General features: G+C 31.0%; 1 protein-coding gene and 2 long non-coding RNA genes across 4 annotated transcripts; 1 reads left to right on the forward strand and 2 right to left on the reverse strand.

Moving 5' to 3' along the window:
* Positions 1–3,324: 3,324 nt before the first annotated feature.
* LOC115874073 lies at positions 3,325–15,623 on the reverse strand. The gene is made up of 4 exons (XR_004048769.1): positions 15,522–15,623; positions 15,272–15,448; positions 3,580–3,880; positions 3,325–3,480 (listed from the first exon to the last, which is right to left on the reverse strand). It is a non-coding gene; the product is annotated as an uncharacterized LOC115874073 (long non-coding RNA).
* A 7,654-nt stretch (positions 15,624–23,277) lies between these two features.
* Positions 23,278–23,851, forward strand: LOC115874076. The gene is made up of 2 exons (XR_004048770.1): positions 23,278–23,506; positions 23,595–23,851. It is a non-coding gene; the product is annotated as an uncharacterized LOC115874076 (long non-coding RNA).
* Positions 23,440–25,202, reverse strand: LOC115874074. 2 transcript variants are annotated; one of them, XM_030889135.1, is made up of 3 exons: positions 25,053–25,202; positions 24,868–24,991; positions 23,440–24,508 (listed from the first exon to the last, which is right to left on the reverse strand). In XM_030889135.1, the coding sequence occupies exons 1-3, from the start codon at positions 25,145–25,147 to the stop codon at positions 24,419–24,421; spliced, it is 309 nt and encodes a 102-aa protein (XP_030744995.1). In that variant the 5' UTR covers positions 25,148–25,202; the 3' UTR covers positions 23,440–24,418. The 2 variants fall into 2 exon arrangements, with proteins under 2 accessions (XP_030744995.1, XP_030744996.1); XM_030889136.1 differs by having other exon boundaries at positions 24,868–24,988; positions 25,053–25,199.
* Positions 25,203–26,213: the final 1,011 nt, after the last annotated feature.

Here is a 26,213-nt window from a genome sequence, read left to right on the forward strand (position 1 = left end):
TTTATTTTCCATGAATACACTGCTTTTATTTCAAAAATTTCAAAAACGTTCATTTTTCTAATATTACCCAAAACAGTAATAAAACACACAATTATGCCCCTTCCGAATGAAATCTGAAACGCGTATAAAATTTACATCTAAAAGAATATATTTCATGTAATGAACAAATATCTTTCAAAAAGGTGGAATGTAGCAGTAGCGAATTCCTGGATATTAGAGAAAAAACAGATTGGTTTTATGAATTACTATGACATGCTGTCTGATTAAGTGCGGTGTGTGAAAATTTGGTGTTATAACAGAAAATTAAAGCACTAATTCATCAAAATACACCAAAACACTTTACTTGTGTTGTCTGAGATAAATTGGAATTTCATAGGTAACAATATATTATAGTAAAATTTCTGACAGTTTTGGTTGAGTATTGAGTATTACAAGCAGTAATTCCCTGAAAAAAAATCAGTCAGATCTGACCAAAGCTTAAATATTATCTGGCTCAATGATGAGCTCAGAGCAATGCGCAGTGGTCTGCAGTTGAAGAATGAAATTAGTATTATGAGACAATACAGATGCCCAGAAGTATTGCAGGATACATACGATTCAAAAATTAATACAAATCTGTCACTTAGTTGTGTGAGTAACTTCGAGGCGTGCGAATATACAGGGTGTGCCAGCACCATTATTTTCTAACAAGACAGTGAAAATTGCACTGAACATACTCAAAGCAATACATTGTATGCAGTCGTTTATTAGTGATGAATACTTCCTTGAATTTGACAACAGCGAAACAAAGCATAATCCCTGGCAAGTAATAAAGGGAAACATACTAATTCAACTTGTGGGACCGCTCAACATTACAACCCGCATATTTCTCATAGTTACGGAACAATTTGAAGTTAGAATCCGCTGTTGTTGTGTTTTGGAAGTCGCAGAATTTCTCGGTGTTTTGATTTTGAACTCAAAGGCGGGCGCCGGAGGAACGGCTCCTACCCATAGCTGCATACATACATGGTGTGCCAGCACCATTATTATTATATACACTGTCGTTTACTAGTGATGAATACTTCCTTGCATTTGACAACAATGAAACAAATAAAAATTCCTGGAAATAATAAAGGGAAACACACAAAGAGGAGAAAAATCAATAGAAAATACAGCGCAATCCTAAGTAATATATCTAGCACATTAGCAGCACATATTTTCTGTACCAACAGAATCAACCATAATTAAAATTCTGAATTAATATCATTATTCAACAAATATTTTTCGCACAAAGTAGTATAGAGAGAAGTAAAATATTTTCAATAATCAGCTGTGCTTAGTTTCTTAATGTTTGGAATTATTTCTTCAAAAACTACCCTGCGTATTCTTAAGCAATCAAGTATCTGTGCCTAGTTATAAAAAAATCACATAAGATCTGATATACTAATAATTATGTGATCATTACTTATAAAATATTTACTTCCAAAAATTTATATGAAACTGTCAAGGAAGACAATATTGACTATCTTAAATAATTTTTCTTTATTGTTATGCATTCCGCATTTTTGACGAATCTTTTCCCATTTGTGTCCAACTATATGGAACAAACTGTAGGTAGCTCTGTATGCCGCACTCAAAAAGAAAATGTAACAACCTCATAACCTTTGATATTACCATGGAAAACTAAATTAATCAATCCCAAAACAGAAAAATATTTACACCTCCATATACTTGCAGAATTCCATATAGAACCAAACAAAATTCCATATATAGTCTAAGAGCTGGCTAGATGAAAAACCTTATCATCGTTATATGGCTAATTTTTTGTGTGAAGTATCCTTTTATGTAGCCATTATGAAATAGTCATATCTGCCAGCGCGATCCCGGGGCTTAAAGCGGGGGCGGCCAATCGAAAGGATGAAATTTTGACACTAAAAATATTATAAGGTACTCCGAGTTATAATTGCAAAAATAGCTTTTATTTATTATTAAGAAACGTGGAAAATTGTGGGCAGACATTTTTCTAGTCGCTAAAATGCCGACAGACAACGCGAAAGAGGCATGAAATTTTAAAAATTATTAAAAAATTAAATTTGAAGAATGAAAAAAATTATGGCATACATGCATGCCGATTGGTGGAATGTAATATTTATTTATTTTAAAAGCCGTATGAAAAAGGGCAGACAAAAAGATCGTGGCTAAATCAGCTGCAGACAGTTATCCAAAGCGCGATATTGCTCTAGCGCTTTCAGGGAACGCTCGCTGCCTCGTCAATTTAAGTATAGATAAATCATGTATACGATAATATTATAAATATATTTTTTTATTATTTCAAAACAGATATCATATATTTACTTTTCTGTCTCACTATTTGTATCTGACTCATTGTACTGCAGATTCTCGCTCTCACGAACGAGTCTTCCTCTGAATCGATATCTGCACCTTAAATTTTTGTAGACTTACATGTATTATGTTTCAATTGATAACGCGGCAAGCGTTTCCTTAGGCTTAAATAAGTGAAAATGCTTTTAAGGATAATATATTTTTCAACCCCTGGAACACGCCTATGAGTTATTTTTTCGCAAAAAAAGATGTAGAAAATCGTGACTTTTTTTAATTTTCCTGTATATTTTAGAAAGCTTTTTAGAACTGCCTGTTCACCGCAAATTTACCCACGGTATAATTATTTCTTAACCTACCATGCTTACGGCTTTACTCTATGGCTACAACACTAAAAGAATGAATGCAAATACAGACAAAAACAGGTGGCTTACAAAATTATTTAAAAATAAATCATTTCTTTTTAAATTTTCGAACTTGAATCACTTGGTTATTTTGGACTTATTTGGAAAACAGTAAAAAGTAAATGCATATGTTTCTTTTATCGAGATCTACCAGCTCTGCAAATATTTGCACTTATTCAAGATTTATCCTGTAGAGTAATATCGCGCTTTTTATAACTGTCTACCGCTGATTTGGCCACGATTTTTTTGTCTGCCCTTTTGCATACGGCTTTTTAAATAAATAAACATGACATATTCCACCAATCGACATGCATGTATGCGATGATTTTTTTGTCAAAATTCCATGCTGTTTCGCGTTGTCTGCCGGCATTTTAACTACGAGAAAAATGTCTATCAACAATTTTACATGTTTTTTAATAATAATTAAAATCTACTTGACAATTATAACAAGTGTACCTTATAATATTTTTAGTGTCAAAATTTCACCCTTAATATTGGCCGCCCCTGCTTTAAGCCCCGGGATTGCGCTGACACACATGACTATTTCGTAATGGCTACACAAAAGGATACTTCGCACAAAAAATTAGCCATGTAACGATGATAAGGTTTTTTATGTAGCCAGCTCTCCGTCTAATAGGAAAATAATACATGTGTGTGATCAGTTCTGACTTTGCATATATTTATTGCTTTCAGAAATCTCTTCAGAAAAACTATCTGGATACACATTTTTTGCCCTATGCCAACATCTGATTGATACCTACAAAATATCAAATACCTACAATGTAGAATGAGTAGAAGTAGTCTACAATGTAGGGATAATATTAAAACCTAAAATAACCTAAAAATGTCATAATACCTGTATTTATAAACAGTATCATGTGCGTTGGTAATATCCATTTTAAAAACTTCTAAACACATATTTCTTACAACAATATTATATACATATTATGTATTTTGGTCTCATTATCTACTTATAGGGACCAACATTTTCTTCAACACTCCTAGAATATGAAAGAGCAACCCATCAGATATGTCTTATCTTGTATATGTTATGGCTTTGTAACTGAAGAGTTATCTTCGCAGTCATTGGCATGGGCAGTAGAAAGATCTTTTGGCAGCACATTTTTTACCCAAGTGAGACATCCCCTCAGACTTAGCTATAAAAATAAATTATTTTGTTAGGTAAATACTATCACCAGAAAAAAAAAACAGGGGTTTAAGTTGATAGAAAAATATAACACAAAACACCACTCTGAATTCATGTTTGATTCAAAGCATTAATTACCATAAATGAAGGGTAAGGGGAAAAACCGACGCACAGTGCTTCGAACATATGGCTCTAGAGGACAAAAATGCAAAACTTCTATTTTATTGTAGGCAATTTATTCCAAACTAGGTTTATTTGACACAAATGATGAGTACTCTCATTGTACTAAATGATGATGTTCTTAGTCCCACGTTTATGAAAAAAAATCTTATAAATAATAAAAATGTTGGAGCTCTGTTCCATCTAAGGAAATAATAATTTATAGTATGAAAACGGTGTAAGTATTAAATAAATTCCTGTGATAAAAAAGAATTGGAATAACATTAGAACATGATCCTACAATATAAACCTAATATAAGATAAAAATATTTTTCTTTAATGAAAAAGAAACATTAATGTTATATTTAATTTAAAAAAAAACTTAAGATACTATAAATTTACTTTAGGACAACAAAATGCATAGATCGTAACTACTCTGATTCAGAAGAATCATTGCTGACAGAATCTTCCAAATTTATACTATCCAAATCACAGGTAGATGAAATATCCTCACATATAAGATATTACTATACATCATTTTCTAATATGTTACTTTTTCGCGTTGTTACTGTTCTTTTTGTTGGTATGAGGGGTTTGGATGTTAATAGTTACCTCTTTAATAGACCATATCCATATATTATTTTTTCGTTTTCTTGGGTATGAGGTTTTATAATAAATTGAAAGATGGGAACATTTTTTATGCCACGTTTCGCTCCAACATAGTGGGCTCAGGCACAAGTGGTTATCTCATTGGACTGGAAGGTTCATCAATATCTAATAAAGAACACATTTTTTGAAATATAAATAATTTTGAGTTCTTGTCCCTATGATCCAGCCAATTATTAACCAGATCGGTATTGCTTATCAATTTTACTCCATCTGAAAAGTATTATAAAATAAAGTTCGTCGCAAGCAGACGCAGGTGAACTATGCAAAAATTAAAAGTGTATGAATATGGCAACAAAAATATTCAATAAATACGATACGTTTTGATATGTTTTTTTAATGCCTTTTTGAAGTTTGAAAACGTAAAATGTTTATGCCCATTTAAGAATCATCTTAAAAAATAAATAAAAACTAAACAATAACGAACTTGTTTAGAAATAAATTTAGAGTACATACCTTGTTTAACAATATCCATAGTGACTTTCAATTAAGTACGTAACGTTTAACTCCATATACAGAACTACTATGAATGTTATTCTTTTCACTGATATAAGATAATGATTTATAAATAAATTTATTTTTAGTGAAAATATTTGCTAACAAAAAACGCTGTTTATGAAAAATAATATATAGGATGGTTGAACATTGCTATAAATATAAAATTACATATTCAGATATTAGTAAATTTTAACTTTTTTTCGATTTTTGTCCATGAGACGAAGCACTGTGCAACGTCACAACACCGACTTACGGAGAAAATGATAATTTAATATTGCCAAATACCATATTCAATTAAAACTGACATGTATTTAGGGCTTGATATTCTCAAACAAATTAGATTGATTACTTAAAAATTCCATAAAATGGGTATTGTTGTTTTTTTACCCTTACTGTTCAAATAACAAAACAAAAATGTAGGTAAAACAGGTTTTGTATGATGGTATTAAATCATAATTTATTGATTTGGTAATAATTTACTGTTCAATGTCGCCATATATGGCATTTAACGGAAACACTTTAAAATCAGCTTAAACTTAATTAACTACTCAGGTTAAATTTAAACGTTTTTTACACAATACAATATAGGTATTTGAATGTACTGTCTGGACTCATAATAGGATTTCAAAAACCGGTGGCGGCGGCAGTAATACAAAATAATTTCATAATCGAACTGGCTATTTTTTGTTAAATCTTCCCGTTGTTTCAGGTCCCAAAATAGAAATTATGGATATTGTAGTTCGATATTCAGGTTAAAGTCACAATAGTGTTATATTTTATTAAGCACCGTTCTCAGAACTTCGTACTGTCGCCAGCAAAGATATTTAAACTCGGGAGATATAATGATCCATTCATAAAACGCTCTAACACTTCATCACACATTGGTTTGCGAAAATCAACGAGTGCGAGAGAGAATGGATAGAGAAGGAAATAGGGTACCTGCGCGATGGCAACAATGTAGGTGTGTACAAAGATTAGACGTATATTAAGACAGACAGCATGGTACAAAGAAAACAAGGTATGATATTGCGCAGGTTGGTCGCTAGGTTACAGGTGATAACAGGCGCTATTGGTCAGCACGCTCCGCGCGCCAGTTCAAATCGTCAAGATACTGTAATGAACCTGTTTTTTTTTGTTTATATACCGTCATTGAACTATCGCTAAGCAAGTTACTGTGGATCGCATCGTTACTGTGGTCAGGCTAGGAAGCGAGAGACCGGAGTTCGAATCTCGGCCGGAGCATAACTTTTTTATTTAATTTTTTAAATACTGTTGTATTCTATAGTTTATTTTTATAGTATACAAAAACGAACTCTTTATTCTGTTATTTTTTAATCTCCGGTATTAATACAAATTGATTGTACTGTATGGGACCCTAATTGTACCTAAAAGTAATATATTTTTACAGTGATATACCATATTGTAAACTATTTAATATTTCAGTCACTTAAAAAGTTAATTTGTATTGAATACTGCTGTCCTGGGCAAAACAGAAACCGGACGATTCTAGCTATGATACATGCGACCCTACAAAATTGCAAATGTATTGAAATTATCCAAATAAACTTCTTACTTACCGGACATACATATATGCCCGTCGATTCAGTTCAAGACATTTTCCAAGCGTGAAAAGTTTTTTTTCGTTTACCCATTGTTGGTTTGTTACAGTAACGTTTTGTTTTTCAATGACGTTTTTTTGGTATTTTTGCTGTACATTTTTAGCCTTAAATGCCTTTACCAAAGATTAAAAGTTTATTTTGTTTATTATTAGTTTGTTTCTACAGTTTTAAGGCTTGAAACTGAGAAAGTAATTGTCGTGTATTCTGTATCTTTTGCCATGTTAAGCTAAGATTCAAAATATTTTTGTAATACCTTTGAAATAAATACAGCAAAACTTATTTAGCCCCTTTTTAAATCCCTGATTTGTTTATAGACTAAAAGTAATATATTTTTACAGTGATATACCATATTGTAAACTATTTAATATTTCAGTCACTTAAAAAGTTAATTTGTATTGAATAATTGCCTACCATTAAAGGAAATTTGAGCTATAATCCTAGATGGGCATATTCTGGGTATGCAAGTACTTCCTCTAAATTTTGGGTTTCGTACAACCGATTTATACTCAAAACCTGAAACATCTACATATAAAAAGAAGCACAGGTCACTGATTATAATAAACTTCACCCTTGGAATTACTTCCACTAATTATAATAAATTTCACCCTTGGAATTACTTCTATTACAATTACAATACATTCATCTGCATTGGCATTTTCTACTTTTCGATGGGAAACAATCAACTTCCCAACATTTTTTAAATGATGTGTAACAATTTCTCTGTCCATATAAACATCGCAAACTAAAAACCTAATAAACAATTTTATACCGAATATAGAAATAAATTTAGTATTCTTACCTATTATGGTCCAAATCCATGTTAATAGATAATTAATATTTTGGATTTTTGTCTTTTATTTTTAAATATATATTTTGGAACTGCTGGTTGTAGTAATTATTAAATTAAACGAACTAAAAAGTCAGAAAAAATAAACAATTCTTAACCAGAACCCTAAAAAATATAAAAATGCAGATCTCTCTGTCAACTTTCTTTATTTTTTATTTATTAATTATTTTCCTAGTGACGTCACAGGTGGTATGCGCGAACTGAACGAAATTGGAGCCTCTATCGATCATACCTTGTATTCTTTGTACCATGGACAGACAGTATATTTTCAGGAAATTAAAATAATAGTTTAATAAATTAAGAAAAAATAATAAAATTTACATATTTGTCGCATTGTGAAAAAAATCAGTTGAGGGGGGATAGTGATACAAATAAAAACCGGCATAGTTTTTTATTACAAGATGGCTTTTCACATAAGAATAACGATTAAAAAAATCAACAAGGGTTTTTTTACTTTATTTTATTAAATAAAATATCAAATTTTAGGTGTATTAGTAAATGCAGTTTCAATATCTTGTTCCAAACGTTGTTCGTCTCCGGCGAATGAGACTCCCTCTATTAGCCATAACAAAATAAAATAATTATTTAACCTAGTAACACAATATTTTACCAAAAACTAATGTTTGTAGAGTTTACATATTTTTGAAAAAACTTTATTATTATATGTATATGTATTATAATAGGGCTGGCATTTCTGGTCTTGGGAGCCAATTTTCGTGTGTACGAAGAGTACGGTCAACACGCTTAGAAAAATAAGATGTACTGAATAAAGACAGAAGGCAAGTATTTTCCCAAGCGCATGGAATCTAGCGTCAGTTTAAGTGGTTAAGTCACTCTATACATGTAAACGCCGACCCAAGGTTTCGTTTGCCAGCAGGGTATATATGAATTTTACAACTACAATAAAAAAACAGAGAATAAAATTTAAAATGTGCCCTATAATTTTTATTAGTTCACAATTGTTCAGTAATGAGGGGTTAAGAAATAAGAAAACTCAACATTTATTTACCTTAACATTCATTTTAGGGATGTTCCAATTGTAATATGGTGCCTATATGTATGTTAAGGACCTGCCTATTAAAATTAGCTCATGTGGATGATTGCCCATATGAATTTTAAGCAAATTTATTTCATCTGTATGCATATGGTTAATTTAGTTTGAGTAGATGTTTGCCTACTGGATTAAAATGCCAATGGATATTGATGGACTTATAGAGATTATGTAATAAATATTCTTACAGGATGAAACGCAATTGGTTGAGGCCAACCAGCCTCATCAGAATGGCCGAATGTAGGCGAAATTTGAAAAGAGCTACCATTTTAACGGCAAGGCGCGGGGTGGCGGCGAGCTATCGTCTGAAATAAAACCGTTTAGTCTGGCGATAAGATTTTTGTGGACTCGGCAGAATGATGAGGCTGTATCGAATGTAGTTTTAGGATTCGTCCAGATTTTGATATTTTGTCGAGAGACATTATTTAAGTTACGATTTTGATTATTCCTTAAATCTTTGTTAAATCCGTATTTTTTACAAAGATCATAAATAATTTTATTTTGAATTTACAAAAGTGAATTCTTTAAAAATCTTCAAGACAACATATAATCGCATCGTTTGCCATGACTTACCATTACTAATACGAGTAGTCGATGTTTCGGCGGGACTGTTCGGTAATCTCTTTCTTTATCGTTATCGAGAAACTAATAGAGACTGAGAGAGAGACAAATAACCCAATTTGCTTATTAATAGCAAAATTTGAATGTTTGTTTAACCTGTTTTAATTTAATTTAACTACAGAAGTTAAGACGACAGAAGCTTCTACGTCCCACTAGTCAACTCGCATACCCAACAATGTTGCCGTTTGCTGTGGCCTTATTTTATGAACGGTTTAAAGAACGGCGGAAAGTAACGCCCTTAGGTAACGCCTAGCTACAGCCAATTTTGCAAGAACACGTAAGTTTTTTTACAGCTGTTTTTATTTTCGTTTATGCGCGTGCAGAACTGCGAAATTAAGGGACAACAAACAGCAACGTTGAGTATGCGAGTTGACTAGTGGGACTTAGAAACTAGTCGAATTTCAAATAATGAAAACTGAGTGATGAATTATGGGTGACGACCTTGCGACGTTGCAAGTGTATTCTTTAGAATTGATTATAATATTAGTGGTTTATAATTGGAATTACAATCCAGTTATTAAAATCACTCATAACCTGATAATTAGATTATTGAAATATGTAATACGATTTTTCCCATCACTAGTTATTTCTTTTTCTGTGGTCATGTCATGTGAAAGTCATACTCGAAATTCTATTTGCTATGGTATTAGAACGATGTCTAAATATATGAATACTGCATCACTAAGTATCTTGTAATCTTTAAGTATACAACTTAAAAGTATACCTATACTCTGTTTTTTTTCTCAGGTAAGATTTCGACAGACGATGACAGAAGAAAAGCAGATGACGTCCCATACCAATCTATTTATTTTACTAAAAAAAGTTTCTAATAATTTTTAAGTTAACTATGGATGGGTTTAAATATAAATTGGTCATGCGTCGTCACTTGTTGTTTTTAACCAGTTTTATTGGTTTATTTCAAAAATGACAGATCGTATTTCAATTTTATTGCTTTGACGGAACGATGAACGACAAACGGACGCCGATGCGTATGAGGGTGCAGCCACACTATCCTAAAAACGGCGTATCGGCGTAACGGCGTAATGACCTTGAATAGATTTCCAGTAATTCTATTGGCTGAAACATTCATCTGTCAGAAATTTTATCTGTCAAATTCATCTGTCAAAAATTTCAGCCAATAGAATTACTGGAAATCGATTCAAGGTCGTTACGCCGTTACGCCGATACGCCGTTTTTAGGATTGTGTGGCTGCACCCTGAACTCGCCTTGAGATTTTTGACGTTTGTCAAAGTCTTGCCAAATTATCGGTTATAATTTTGTGACAACTTTTGTCAAATACCCTGCGTTTTGGAAGATGATGCATTTTGATTCGTGTTATTAGGTGTGTTTTGTGTCTGTTGAAGTCAAGTGGAGGAAAAATCGAGTGAAAATTAACTGTAGAACCCAGAGCACAGTTTATGGTTAATACTCGCTGCCCAGGCAGAAAGTCTTATACAGACACACCAATAAAGTTACTATCAATAAAGTTCGTATACCATCTCGTCGTAGATAAGTGCATCTCGAATATGGTAGAAGGACCATACTAAACACATACTAAAAACTGGAGTAGCTGTAAACTATCGACATCACACGATAGGTAAATAATGGATTTTAGTACTGCAGAAAAATAACGTCAAAAGGTACTGGTTTAAAAAAATTAAGATTAAAGTTAATTAATCAACCTGTGAGGTATAAAATTTGGTAAGTGTTATTATTAATAAAATAGTTTGTTTTATTTGTGTTGTTTTATTCATTCCTGCGGAATATTACAAATTTGTATTTGTACATAAGTTATATTGATAAATATAATCATAAATGCGGGAAGTTTCATAAAGCTTGAAAGTAAGAAATAGTTCTTTTTTATATTTTTTGGTATGTGGTGTTATGTTTTTGTTTGTTTTGTATTAACACATACCGTTTTTTATTAAATAAAATAACTCGATTACATTTTTTCAGTTTTATACAGTTTTTTTCACAATATTTTGAAGTTACTTGTCAGTCAAATTTTAAATACATATATTAATTTCCTGCTATGCGTTCCAGTTGTACCAACTTATTCCTTTGTAAAATAAAATAAACTACTTTGAAATTAAAAATGATAGACACATCTATCACTGTCAAGGATCTTCTCGTTGGACAGACTATAGATAGAAATTAATGAATAAAAATAGATACTATAACTAATATATTATAGAGTAATGATAGAATGATGATATCTTTCTAGTACAAAATAGAGTGCATAGAGTAATAAAATACTTATATTATCTTTTGTATTATGACTGTATATATGCTCTCTATACAGGGTGGTCCGAACTGTATTCCGGAAACTTGATTAAAATAACTAAAAAAGTTCTTATAAATGTATGTTTAAAATGCTTAGTTTCGGAGATACAGGGTGTAGAAGTTTCGTTTTTATTTCGAGATTTTTTCCAAATAATTTATGAAGTAACGTCAATATTTGGATGAAAATTGGCGTCTTTTTGGAGTTTTTTGACATGAGAAATTTGATTTTCATGTTAATATGACTCCTACCTGTAGAGGGCGCCACCTACATATTTTATAACTGGTTTGAAGAGTAATAACTTTTTGTCCATACCTGTATAAAACTACTGAGTAAAAGATATACATTTACGACTTTTTTAGTCTCTTGATAAAAATCGTTACGAATAATGGTTCTCGAGATATTTGGAATCCAAATTATCAATACCTGTCATCATTGACATAAATTAAATAGGTTGACTAAATAGTTATATGACTGAAATCTATAATTTTGTACTAAAAGTTCAACAGAAACTGTTTAATTATCATTTTTTCGCAAAAAAAAATTATGATTAATTTAAAAAAATAAAAATTTATTATTTCAGTCAAATAACTATACTTAACACGTGTGTTTATTTTTTGTCAATAATGACATCTATTGACTTTCCATTTTAAATATCTTGAGAACGGTTGCTCGTAGCGATTTTCACCAAGAGATATTTTTTACGTAGAAAGTCATGGAAATGTATTATTTTTTCAGTCAGTAGTTTTATACAGGTACAGACGAAAAGTTATTACTCTTTAAAACAGTTACAACACATGTAGGTGGCGACCTCTACAAATAGGAGCCATTTTGACATCAAAATCAAATTTCTCGTGTTACAAAACCCCCAGACACCAATTTTCATCCAAATATTGACGTTACTTCATAAATAATTTGAAAAAAATCGAAATAAAACGAAAGCTTCTACACCCTGTATCTCCGAAACTAAGCATTTTAGGACATACATTTATACGAACTTATTTACTTATTTTTATCTGCAGAATATGATTCCAAAGTTTCCGGAATACAGTTCGGACCACCCTGTATACAGGTTTGTTCACTACATACGACACGGAGCATTGTATAGCTAAACGATTAGATTTTTACAAATTGTAAGTTTTGGGTTAGTTGGACTATTAGGGCTATACAATTTAAAAATATTTTTACAAGATACAGAGTGTCCCTAATAAACAAAAAAATATCAAAGTTGTATTTTTTAAACGGAACACCCTGTATATTATTACATTTTTAGTTTCTTAATTAAAGGTAAAAATTTGATTAAGGTTTATCACACTTAAACCTTACCGTTTTATATACATTTTTGATCTTGTGAAATTGCAGTAAAAATTTTAAGGCTTTATTTCTCCAAGGGTATCACAGTTTTTAACACTAAACAATTACTGAAGTTTATTTATTAATCAGTTATTGTGTTGTTATACTAAAAATAATACTACCTCATACAGAGTGTCTAAAAATTTATTTTAAATAATTTCTAGCTTTAAACGACAATAACTTGTTTAATTTAAATGGAACACCCTGTATATTTTAGTATCATCAGATGCAAAATTTAATCAAATTGATCAAATTGTATTATACCATCAGTATAATCAAATTGTATTATACCATTTTTTACCTATCCCTTCAAGTTTTCCTAGAAAATACATTTTCTTATCATTTAGACCTCATTTATCAATATACCCATGGAATATCGACATTTTAGATTATTTTTAAAGCAACAAATGTACAAAATATACAGCTACTAAAAAGGATAATATTACTAGCCCATTTGTATTCAAAAGAAAACTATTTAAATCGTTATAAAAGAGTATACCATTAATTAAATATAGCACCATTATTTCCGCCCAAATATTAATTATTTACATACTTAATTGTGTTAGTTAATAAATTATTCTAAGTAAATCTGGATTTGAAGATTTTTCATTTTCATTTTTTGTGAATCAATATAATAATAGGTTATGTAAATGAAAGTCTCTGTTGTTATAAATAAGCATTCGTCAAAAAAATAAAATAAAATTTTGAAGGTGATTTATTTTCCACATTGTCTAATACACATACAAAATTCAGTTTTTTACTATTTGGAGCAATTATTATTAATCAACGCAAACAGTAAATTAATGTAATTTGAATACTGAATACTAGAATCATTAATTGGTCCTCTTTAACAAATATCTAAACAGTTTTTTTTTATTTTTAATGAAATAAACGAACTATATCAACAATATTAGTATCTGTACTCTTTAAAAATTTGTTGCATCATTAAAAATAATCTAAAATTTCAATATTCCATGGGTATATTGATAAATGAGGACTAAATTATAAGAAAATGCATTTTTTACGAAAACTTGAAGGGATAGGTAAAAAATGGTATAATACAATTTGATAGACAATAATTAAATTGTGCATCTGATTATCCTAAAATATACAGGGTGTTCCATTTAAATTATACAAGTGATTACCCTAAAGATAGTAATTATCTACATATATAAAATGCTAATGTTTATCTGTGTCGTCTCTACTGAAGTAACGACTTGCCCTAGAAAGTTGCTTTTTTTACTAAAAGATAGCTACTTGGCTCTTCTAAAAACTGTCGTCGCTGGATTTTTTGTTTTTCATTTAATTCAAAAAATAAAAAGAATTTTTTTTCTTGATGTCGTGGCGGATGCGCCAGGCTTCAACTAGTTTAAAATAAATTTGTAGACACTCTGTATAAGGTAGTATAACTTTTATTATTGCAACACAAAATTTAGTAAATACTTCAGTACAATAGTTGGTTTTAAAAACTTAAATACGCCTAGAATGAAGCATTAAAATATTACTGTATTTTGACAAAAACCTAAATATTTCAAAAACGGTAAGATTAAAATGTGGCAAACCTTAATCAAATTTACCTTTATGTTAATCCTAGAAACTAAAAATGTAATAATATACAGGGTGTTCCATTCAAAAAATACAACTTTGATATTTTTTATTTATTTGGGACACTCTGTATATGTGTAAAAATGTTTTAAAATTGGAGCTCTAATAGTCCTTCAACGAACCCAAAATTTACAATTTGCAAAAATTTAATAGTTTAGCTACAATACTCCGTGTCATATGTGGTGAACAACCCTGTAAAAGGATCTCAAAGGGTACCTACATAGTAGGGATGGGAAGACCCGGTTCATTCCCGTGACCCGTGTCTCACCAGGTCATTCATTGAAATGATCCGTTCATCATGATTCGTTCATATGAATGATCGCTTTACTGTGTTTCAGTGTAACTTATTCAGAACATTCGAAACTCGGAACGCTGAATGATGCATGAATGATTTTATCTTAATCATTATGAAGAAATATTATCGCGATCGCGATGCCTAGCTTGATTAACTAATAATGTGAAAACAATAGTGAGGCATCTCGATGCGATACTCGCCGCGATGCATCCTACGCGCACTTACTAGCCGTTTTAAAACAGTGCTTAAAACGTGCGCGTAGGATGCATCGCATCGAGATGCCCTAGTATGTTTATACCCTAAGAGACTTTTGTCCTAATATCAAAATTAGATTTTTCATTATGCTTCTATTTACAGATTCAAAGGGTACAAAAGAGGTTTATTAAAAAAGAATATTATTAAGTACCTGTGTTTCAAATTTATCCACAACCTACGTAACTGTTGGGATGCTTTTTATTCGCTTTTTATCCGCTATCATCGCAGCGTCCGCTCTTTTATCCTCTACAAGCCGATTTTCTCTTACCAACGTAGTCAATAGCATCTTCTCCCGATCAGAGTACACCATATTTGTTGAATTGCTCATCTATTTTAGAGACGTCACGAATTAATAATACTGCATACAGATGACGAGATGATGTGCTTAATTTGTTACTTACCTCGATATATTCATATAAAATTATAATTACTCGTATTATTTATACAAATCACAAAATCACACAACGAAAACTAAGAACTAAGGTTAATGAAATGAGTGTCATGAGTGTCACATCACTTGTCATTTGTCATTTGCATTTGCTTAGACAAGAAAAGGGAGGGGACAGCTAACACGCATATTCTCCCGTGATTGGTTAGTGAGGCCAAAATTCGATCGGCGGCCATACTTAGGTGACAAGATTTCGAGGTGACACCGAGAGATTTTTTATGTTTTTTGTGACAACTGTTTTGTTTTAAATTTATAAACTGTATTGTTTAGTATGGTGAGATGTTCAGCGTATGGCTGCAAAGGCCGAAGCGAGAGAAAAGTGGCTGGAATTACATTTCACAGATAAAAATCGATACACAACTTTTGTTATGTGGTCATAAAATGTACATTTTTTCATTATAGCAGTAAAAATATGTAAAATGCTTTTAATATGTTTTGTACCACATCCAAACCAAACTATTTTGAATAATTCCAAGTAGTATTTTCAATATCCTTTATTATAATTAATGTTTGAAACTATAAATAATGCTATTCAGCATGGATTTCTCCAGTGGCGTAGGGAATTATAATCAGAGAAATACAATTTCTGCAATAAACATTTTTTGATATATTTTACATGTAAAAAAATGTATAAAGTATTGTTATCAAATATGTAAAATAATTGTAAACTATAAAAAAAATAAAAAATTCTAGTGATAAAAAATCTATATGTATAGTTGTTATATAAAACTTAAATTTACCTGCTAAGATTTGCTGGGGGTGGACAAACTTGTGGTGGGCTACTTGTTACTACATATATTTTTTTAAATATTCTTTCAAGAAATTTGCTAATTTAGGTGTATAATAATAGTCTCGGTGAGTAATTAATAAAAATTCAAAAATAAATAAAATAACACAAAGCTTCTAGAATTGTTTATTTTTTTTTGGAAAATTAGGATATTCTTATGAGTGAAGGTAACAAATATTAAAAATTACATTATTCATTGAATCCGTACGCAAGTGTGAAGGGGAATGGCTAGATTTATTATTATACCGTATGGTCGAAAAAAAAACGACGTCCAGTTGGCTTGTAAATGACGATCGACGACATTCCCCATATAATTTTACATATAAAATGACAGCGATCTTCATTTCATAGCCATCGCTGACACCGTCTTTTTTCGATGTCGTTTTGTATAGTTTTTATGTAATTTTATATGTAGAATTATATGGGGAGTATCATCGATCGTAATTTACAAGCCAACTGGACGTCGTTTTTTTCGATTATACTCTATAATAATCAATCTAGTCAATTCCCTTCACACTTGCTTTTGGATTCAATGAATAATGTAATTTTTAATATGCATTTGTGAAATTGTCATTTCCAAACAAACAAGACGCCGTTTTTTCGTCCATACAGTATATAAACATATAGTATATAGTTATACACGTTTAAAACATATGTTATTACATTATTTTTTATTTAATTATACATTATACACACGTTAATAAATAAATAATTGTCTGGATAATCAGTCCACTGTTGACTGTTAAATAAATTTTGCATTATCGACTTAGATATTCTAATATTATAAAGGTGAGACTATAAAATACAAAATTGTATATGCATTACTCAAAAATGAACGATATATTAGTTTACGTACTCTTCATATAAAAGTAAAATTGTTCATAATATCAATAGGTAGTTTATTAACGTAGTTTTCATGTAGTTAACGAACGGGAAAAGACGTAGTTTTTGAAGAAAAACTACACGTAGTTAATCAGGTAAATTACGTCTTAATTAACTACTTCCGAACCCTGCTTTCAGCTGCCGTGTTACCTGTCCCCTCTCTTTCCTTGTCTAAGGAAATTTCTGTCCCCACTTTTAGGGTGCAGCCACACTATCCTAAAAGCGGCGTATCGGCGTAACGGGCGTAATGACCTTGAATGGATTTCCAGTAATTCTATTGGCTGAAAAATTCATCTGTCAGAAATTTTATCTGTCAAATTCATCCGTCAAAAATTTCAGCCAATAGAATTACTGGAAATCGATTCATGGTCGTTACGCCGTTACGCCGATACGCCGTTTTTAGGATAGTGTGGCTGCACCCTTAAGGTTCCTCGGTTTGACAGTAGAGGCACTGCGGTAATTTGGCGGTAATGGTGTGGATAAAGTCCCTAGATAATAATATATATCTAGGGACTTTCGGTGTGGATTAGTAGTGGGAACTATCGAATGAATACTATCGAAACATTCGATAGTTGCAATTCATTCGAATAATTCGATAGCTAGTAAGAAAACATTCGTTGAAAACTATTCGAATAAAAATTATCGAATAGATGCGTCATCTGCCTTGAAATATTTTATTCTAGTAATTTGGCAGCAAAAACCATTCATTTATAAAATTCATTCATTTATAAAATTCATTCGTTTATGAAATTCATTTATTGGTCAGGATCGATTATAATAAAATATTAACTGGATTTTAGTTGTCGCCCGGCGACGTAGGTTTCTTTCCGAGAAACCCGACAGCGGTCGGTGGCAATGCTATAAAAGAAGGCGGCATCTTTGATTTTTTGTGGAGTCAGATAAAGATAAGGACACATTATTTTTTTTATTGAGGTGCTAGTATTTACACAGAAAATATATTATAAAAGGCGCTGTTGCCATATATTGGTATTAGTTGATATTAGCAAAAATATTATTGTTTGGCTTAGTTAGTTAGGGATAGTATGTCTATATATTTTATATTTTTTTATTAATATTCTGTTGTTACACTGCAATAATACTTGTTATTTTGGATGTAGGAAAATTATTTTTAATGTGTTTAAGCAAAGACTGGTTTAATAAATAATAATAACAGTAATAATTTGTTATACCTATTAACAACAAAATTTGAAATCATTTAATATAAACATTTTTTTTAAGTAGTAGCAAAATATAAACAACAAATTTGATGTCAAAATTATTTATATTAGATCCTATTTAAAAATAATATAGTCTCTCAATTTTTTGTGGCAACGTTGGTTTATTAAATAATAATAATTACAGAACTAATTTGTTATATTAACAACAAATTTTAAAATCATGAAATATAAACATTTATTAATTTTCTAAGCGTGCAGTGTAATGCAAGGAAAATATAAATAAAAATTAGAAATCAAAATTATTTATATTCGGTACTTTATATTACTATTTAATAATAATAATATTTACTTTTACTGGTATTTACTTACTAAAAAATAAATGAAATATTTCTTCGCAAAAAACTACATGTAAGAGAATTAGCATAAACAAAATACAAACATCGTTAACTTTTTTTTAAATTGGCACGTGTAAAACTTTTAATTTAATTTTCTCACCCCATAGTCTGAGTTCGATAACCATTTACTTAACCACATTAATTAATATAATTATTAAGTTCAACTAATTCATATTATTAAAACATCTAAAATACAAATATGTATTTTTAAAATTAATTGTAAGTTCATCTCATCTCTCTTAAAAATTGCTACTTCTCAAAATTTCCCATTAAAAAATAGACCATATACCATATAAAATTAAATAATTGAAAGATCGGGCTACGGAAAATCACACAAACTTTCGGAAAAATTTTGACCACCTGCACACGCACACAATCGTCAATTAAAAAAACTACTATTTTAGTATTTTAAATATTTTAATAAACGCAAAAATAGCACAGTATTTATAAGGCGAAGTTATAAAAATTTGGAAGAACTAATAATGCACTGACGCACACAAAAATCAAACGAATACTAAATTTCATTTATCAAAAGCATTCGATAGTCGTGGCTCAACGATAACCATTAGTCGCACGGCGAGGTTGTCACATATGCTTTAGTATACAAATGAATGAATGATTTTATTCGAATAAAACCATTCGATAGTTGAAATCATTCATTCAGTAACCATTCGATAGTGTAATTCATTCGATAGTTCCCATCGCTAGTGTGGATCCGGTGGCTTCAAGGTCAGCCACCGGATCGATTTCCAGTAATTCTATTGGCTGAAATATTTGACAGATGAATTTGACAGATAAAATTTCTGACAGATGAATGTTTCAGCCAATAGAATTACTGGAAATCTATTCAAGGTCATTACGCCGTTACGCCGATACGCCGTTTTTAGGATAGTGTGGCTGCACCCTGAAACGAGTTTTTGCTGCATATAGTCACAGACACTACGCATGCGCACATCTTCGATGTTGCCAGATTGCAAGTTATTTTGGATTTATTTTCAGTAGAAAACAAATATGTGCTTTTCAGTGTTTTATTGTCAATATATACCGTATGATCGAAATAACGGCGTCCAGTTTGCTGGGAAATTACGATTGAGGACATTTCCCATATAAAATGACAGCTACCTTCATTTCATAGCAGGGTTCGGAAAACTACATGTTACTTTTAAAAACTACATAAACTACATTACATATAGTTAATGTAATTTATATAGAGGGTGTAGTTTATGTAACCTATGTATGTAACTTCCAAATGTCAAAGGTTTGAGGTGAGGTTATAATAAGTTGAAGCTTTAAAAACCCATAATGTATTTAAGAAAACAGGAGAAATATGGCTTTAAATATAATATTTACATCATATTATCTCTATTACACCTCATACAAAGGAAAATTATTCATAATATCAATACATAGTTTAACGTAGTTTTCATGTAGTTAAATGAAAGGGAAAATACGTAGTTTTTTAAGAAAAACTACACGTAGTTAATCAGGTAAATTACGTCTTAATTAACTACTTCCGAACCCTGTTTCATAGTCATCGCTGACGCTATTTTTTTCAATCATAGAGTACGTTCCACTAAGCACTCATAACGTTCACGCTCAAGATCGCAATTTTTCCCGTTCCACTTGCTTGCGAGCGTTACAATCATAAACTCAAGTGGAATGGGTTATGGGCAGGGTTCGGAAGTAGTTAACTAAGACGTAATTTACCTGATTAACTACGTGTAGTTTTTCTTCAAAAACTACGTCTTTTCCCGGTCATTAACTACATGAAAACTACGTTAATAAGCTATGTATTGATATTATGAATAATTTTCATTTGTATGAGGTATAATAGAGATACTATGATGTAAATATTATATTTAAAGCCATATTTCTTTTGTTTTCTTAAATACATTATGTGTTTTTAAAGCTTCAACTTATTATAACCTCCCCTCAAACCTTTGACATTTGAAAGTTACATACATAGGTTACATAAACTACACCCTCTACATAAACTACATTAACTACATGTAATGTAGTTTATGTAGTTTTTAAAAGTAACATGTAGTTTTCCGAACCCCGCTCATGGCTTGATTGGTTATCTTTCTCCATTTGTTTCTGTCTTTCGCCTTTTTTCTCCACCCATCCAGTCTTATCCTTCTCAAGTCCTCTTCTACGTCCTTTTTCCATCTGATTCTCGGTCTACCCCTCCTTCTCTTACCACCTATTTCACGTTTCATTATCATACTAGGAATTCTTGCTTCAATAACCTCTTGTCTATCTTCAAATAAAACTTCAGTCCTCGGAATGTGTCCATATAATAAATCAGGTGTTTTTCGCCAGTGAATTTATTCACAGATGTATTTATAGCTCTTTCTTTATTCTTAATATATGTATCCTTAATATTTGTTGTCATCATCTGCACAAGCCGAAGCCAGTATCATTGGAATAATAATGCTGTTCAACCATTTATGGTTGTATCACACAAATTCACTCATTTTTTCCATTGTTCTGCTATTAAAATGGACACCCTCTTGATAATCTGGCTTATTGTAGGTTGGCTAACACCATGCAAGTCCCCACTTACTATCTGAAAATTAGAAGTCGCATAAAACCGTAAACAAATTAATAATTGAATAAAGGGGGGGAATATTTGCCCAGGTAAACCACGATTGGTAGGTTTTTGCAAGTCTTCAATTACAAGAGGTAAAATAGTTTCTGTAATTGTAGCCTTGCTAAACCTATATCGGTATTTAAATTCCCCCCCGCTAAACATTTCTATTGGATTTCCTGCATCCCTTATATATCGTTTTGGAACTCGAAGACGATTTTTTTCTTCCACATGGTCCAAAAGTCCAAAATATCCTCAAACTCATCTAACATATTCAAAACTGTTTAATCAGACAAAACGGATTTACAAGGCATTTATTTTGTTTACTAAAAAAGTTAGGTTAAGAAACTATCCACAGATCACATAAACCATAAACATAAACTATCCAAAATGAAAATCGCAATCTCCAAAATGACGTTTGCTCGTGTATTCTGTGGATTCCGCTCTCGAGAGCCCAAGACCGTCTTGGCGTCTCGAGATGCAACTATAAATACGGGCCTTTTACCTACACGTTAGTCCAAGGAGTTTTATCAAAAACCTATATTTGCCTAAATAATTTAAGTATTCAATTTACAAAGCAAACTGCAACGTGTAAACCATAGAGAAATATAAAATAAAAGAGTTGTCATTTCCATAGTCAAAAGTAGGCAACACGTTTAACGAGGATCGATTGTAGCGCACCCTTGAGCCCTAACTGAACTAATCGAAATATGACAGACCTTATCGGTAAAATAGGTATCTGCATTGCCTACCACAAAAAAGGCGGGCTGTTTAAATGTGAATATAAAATTTTATGTATTTTTTAAAATATTACGAAATTAAAACTGCAAAAATATAACGAAAGTTTATTTTTAAAAACGGAATATTTGAAAAGTATAAACTATTGTAGACTTTTCAAATGCTTACAGTTAAATGCTAAATTAAATTTGATAATATAAAACATATATGCTGAATTAACTTCGAGGGGTAAACTCCTGATGAATTTCTGTACACTAATGCCAAGGTAATGCCAAATAATTTAGTACTAATACCAATAATGCCACGAAAATGCCAACATCTTGTACACCACCAAAATACACCAGCGATTTACCCTTCGATTTACCTATAGTATTATAAAACGTATTTAACAACGCCACTAACAAAGCATATAAGATCGCAGGGTTTGCAATCTATGCTATTATAACAGATAAAGATTTAAATAAGATATCATCAAAAATTAATTCACCTTTAAGTTGGATTTATAAACTCAGCAGTCAGCAGTTGAAGTTCAGTTGATGTAGCAAATGTTCAACACTATTAAATGAAGGCGCAAATTTATAGTCAGTTCGTTTTACGTTCACAGAGTTCAGAGATGGGCAATGTCTTTACATATTGAACTTGCTTTGCATGATACCCTTTCCTGGATGATGTTCAAATCACAAATCACATCATCGGCTGAACAAAATACTACATGATGACGGCAAAACACATAGCACAAAACATAAAGTTCCAATCATAAAGAAATATAAGGTCTCTGGTTCCTCGGGAAATAAAACTTCCTCCATAATTTCTGCATGCAGAAACACAAAACAAACAAACAAAGTATATGCTACACAAAATAATAACAAAATTCCAAAATTCAAAACAAAATTGTAAACAATTGTAAAATCCCAAAATACAAATAATTTGCTGTCATGTCACTCTTGTCAATCTTGCCATGACACGTGGCAGGTAGCAGATGGCGACGCTTTGGAGCCCTAACTGAACTATGCAACATTATGGCCAAGTTGATAGCAACTTTCAAACCTCTTTTATTTTAGTTGCTTTATGGTATAAACTATGGAGTCTAAAAAGGGGAGGAGGCAAAGATCAGTGCAAAATTATGGGCCCAGTTTTGAGATCTAAATGAAGTTCGAAAATCGCCGTTAGGGGCGCTTGTGATGATTGGGATACTAGAAATACACAGCTTCTTATGGCAAGAATAACTATTTTGTTATAAATTATAGAGCCAAGTTAATATTTGGGCATATTTTTACCAGAGTTAGCTTTTAGAAACGTGGTTTTTCTAATTGAGCAATGTGCGTGGCTAAAATTGTGAATACAAAACCTTAAATTTGAGTTTGAAAAGTTAGTTAGGTTATATTAGATGCCGGTTTAATATATCCTTTTCCTAAGTTGATATTATAAAAATGTTTTATTATGTGGTTCTTTTTAGTGCATACACGACCGAAGAAACATATAAGCTGCTAAAATAAATCTTCCCTAGAACTGTTGTACAAAAAAGATAGAAGTTCCAGCAACAAATTTATCACCAGTTCAACCTTTGATTTGATGTAAACAGTAATTGTTTCTTGATGAGAAATGCGAATGAAATAGTTTATGGTGTGATTGTGTTAGTGTTTTATTAATAGTTTTGTTGATGCAGTTTAAAGGTTCATAGTTTTTCATTAAAACATTTGAAATTGACATGTTTACATGCAGTTTAGTGTGATACCATTTTAATAAACATTAAAATCTTTCGAACTAGTAGTGGTTTTATGGCGATTGACAGATTGAATAACGAAAATTAAGAGTATTTTATCAGGAATAACTTAATCATAAATGGAAACTGAAGACGAACGTTACCATTGCACCCTTTGATCGGTGTTATCTATTCCATAACTTTTTATAGCTGAAACTAGAGAGTAGGTATATTGAGCTGAAACGTTTCCTGTGTTCAATAGCGTTTTTTCTAGCGTTGAATTGTAAGTTTTAATGTCATTAGCAAAGTTTTGCAAATTGTCACTGTTTCGTAGACAATTAAATTCAAGATATATTATATTCAATGTCACCTAATAATTGTAAAGGTTTTTCTATTGATATTCACTTTATTAATATAAGGTAGGTTTGTAAATAAAATATTAATGAATAAATAATGTACTCAGTTTATTTCAAAAGCACAAAAATACAGAGTTGTGAATATGTATATACGCTGACTTATTTCATCATATAAATATTTATTTAGCAATATTAATACATTACAACTTTTGTTTCTATTAACTAATATAGTTCACAAACAGCATCTTTGCTGCTAAGTGTCTTGTCTGATCTGGGTATCGCCTTTTGCCACTGCTGTAGCAAGCTAGGATCCTAATAAAAGATATATAATTGTTAAATAAAATAAAAAAAAAACATTTTTCACTATTAAAGCTGTTATTTTGAGAATACGATCTTGAAGTATAAATATTTAATATTCACTTTCAATAGCACTGTTCAAACTGTGGTTAATATAGGTACATGTCAACAGGTAATTTTAGCACCTAGTAAGTATTAAATTATTTTAATTTTATAACAAGGCCTCCTAGGTTATGTTATACACATGTTGATTTTAGGCTATATTTCCTATTAATTTGGTTTATAATTTAATCTGTACACTGACAGTATATAATTTTAATGTTTTTCTTAACATCTATCCATAATTTTTATAAATAAATAGTCATACTACTTACATTAGGAGCTTTGAAAAGGCTTGGGTTTCTTTCACCCCGTTCTTTATTTGCCTTGTTTTTATTGGGATTCCCACTTGTACAGCCAGGTACAAAGCAATTTCTACCACGACTCATTGTTGTACTGCTAAAAATTCAGTAAATTAACTATAAATTTTATTAAAAACACAATTAAATCGTATACTAACAATGAAAATGTAGTATCCCAGTCGATCGCAGTGCCTCTGCTGTCAAACCGAGGAAGCTGCTTAAAAGTGGGGACAGAAATTTCAAATTTGCCCATTGCCGATAAATCTCCTTTTTTAAGCCCTCCATAGTGTAAACAAAAGAAATAAAATGGCGACAAGTCAACGTCAACGACCCGACAAGGAGAAAAGTGGTGTTCGAATAACAATTTATGGGTTGCAAAAAATTGTTTTTGTCTCCTTTCAACGCACACTTTAGAAAGAAAAAGAGCTGAACAGTTATACTGAAAGAATGTCAAGGTTTTATCTGTCACTCTTGTCAATAATTTATCGGTAAAGAAGATTCCTAGAAAATCGCTTGTAGTCAAGTTTTCAACCATTTCCAGTTCTCCCATAAGAAGTGTCATCCACCTGGTACTAGGTATATTTTATTTAGGTAATGGTATGGATCCGGTGGCTGACCTTGAAACGAGTTTTTACTGCATATATAGTACAATTCTTTTAAAAGTTCCTCAATATGGCCGACCTAGTTAGGAAAATTGGTAATTTTTTTTTAATGAAAAATAAGTTGGCGTTAGCGAATTAAGAAATTGATTTAGTCTTTGGTTAACAATAACATTTTTCAGGATTGTCAAGTTGACGTTAAAGTTAGGTTATTAGGTGGTTGTCATAAATAAAAACATAGATTATTGAAATTATTTAATAAGAATAAAGGTATTTTACCGCAGATCCGAAGAGATTTAACTTAAAGGTATTTTATAAACTTTCTCAGTGAGAATATTAACTCCCCTATTTCTTATATTTCAGTTAAGGGGACGTAAGAACTATAGGAAGTAAATTTTTGTTTTCATGTTTTGACGATATCTGAGAGTTCCTAGAACTATCAAGATTATTGAATAATTATAGTTGTTTAATAAGTGAAATTAATAGAAGACTTGGAAATAGGATGATGCTTTTCATGTTGTAGTTGATAAATCACCCCATTTCTCTTAATTTTTTTTTTCAGTACAGTTAATCACAAATTAAATTGATGTGTGCAAAAACAGCTATATATTTTCAAACATCTTATTTAAATAGTTCTTTTATATACTATTAAACTGTATCAACTACAAAGTATTTAGCAAAAAATTATAAGGTAATAAATTTTGTATATATAATTTATGA

Source organism: Sitophilus oryzae, unplaced genomic scaffold, assembly GCF_002938485.1.
Source record: "Sitophilus oryzae breed Bouriz unplaced genomic scaffold, Soryzae_2.0 scaffold_1218_pilon_pilon, whole genome shotgun sequence".
Lineage (NCBI taxonomy): Eukaryota > Metazoa > Arthropoda > Insecta > Coleoptera > Curculionidae > Sitophilus > Sitophilus oryzae.

Bases quoted from the DNA above. Each gene is read 5' to 3' on its own strand.
- LOC115874074 (XM_030889135.1), bottom strand. From the start codon at position 25,147: ATGGGCAAATTTGAAATTTCTGTCCCCACTTTTAAGCAGCTTCCTCGG. The intron at 24,992-25,052 runs GTTAGTATACGA...CTGAATTTTTAG, and splicing joins TGGGATACTACATTTTCATT to CAGTACAACAATGAGTCGTG. The intron at 24,509-24,867 runs GTAAGTAGTATG...ATCTTTTATTAG, and splicing joins GCCTTTTCAAAGCTCCTAAT to GATCCTAGCTTGCTACAGCA.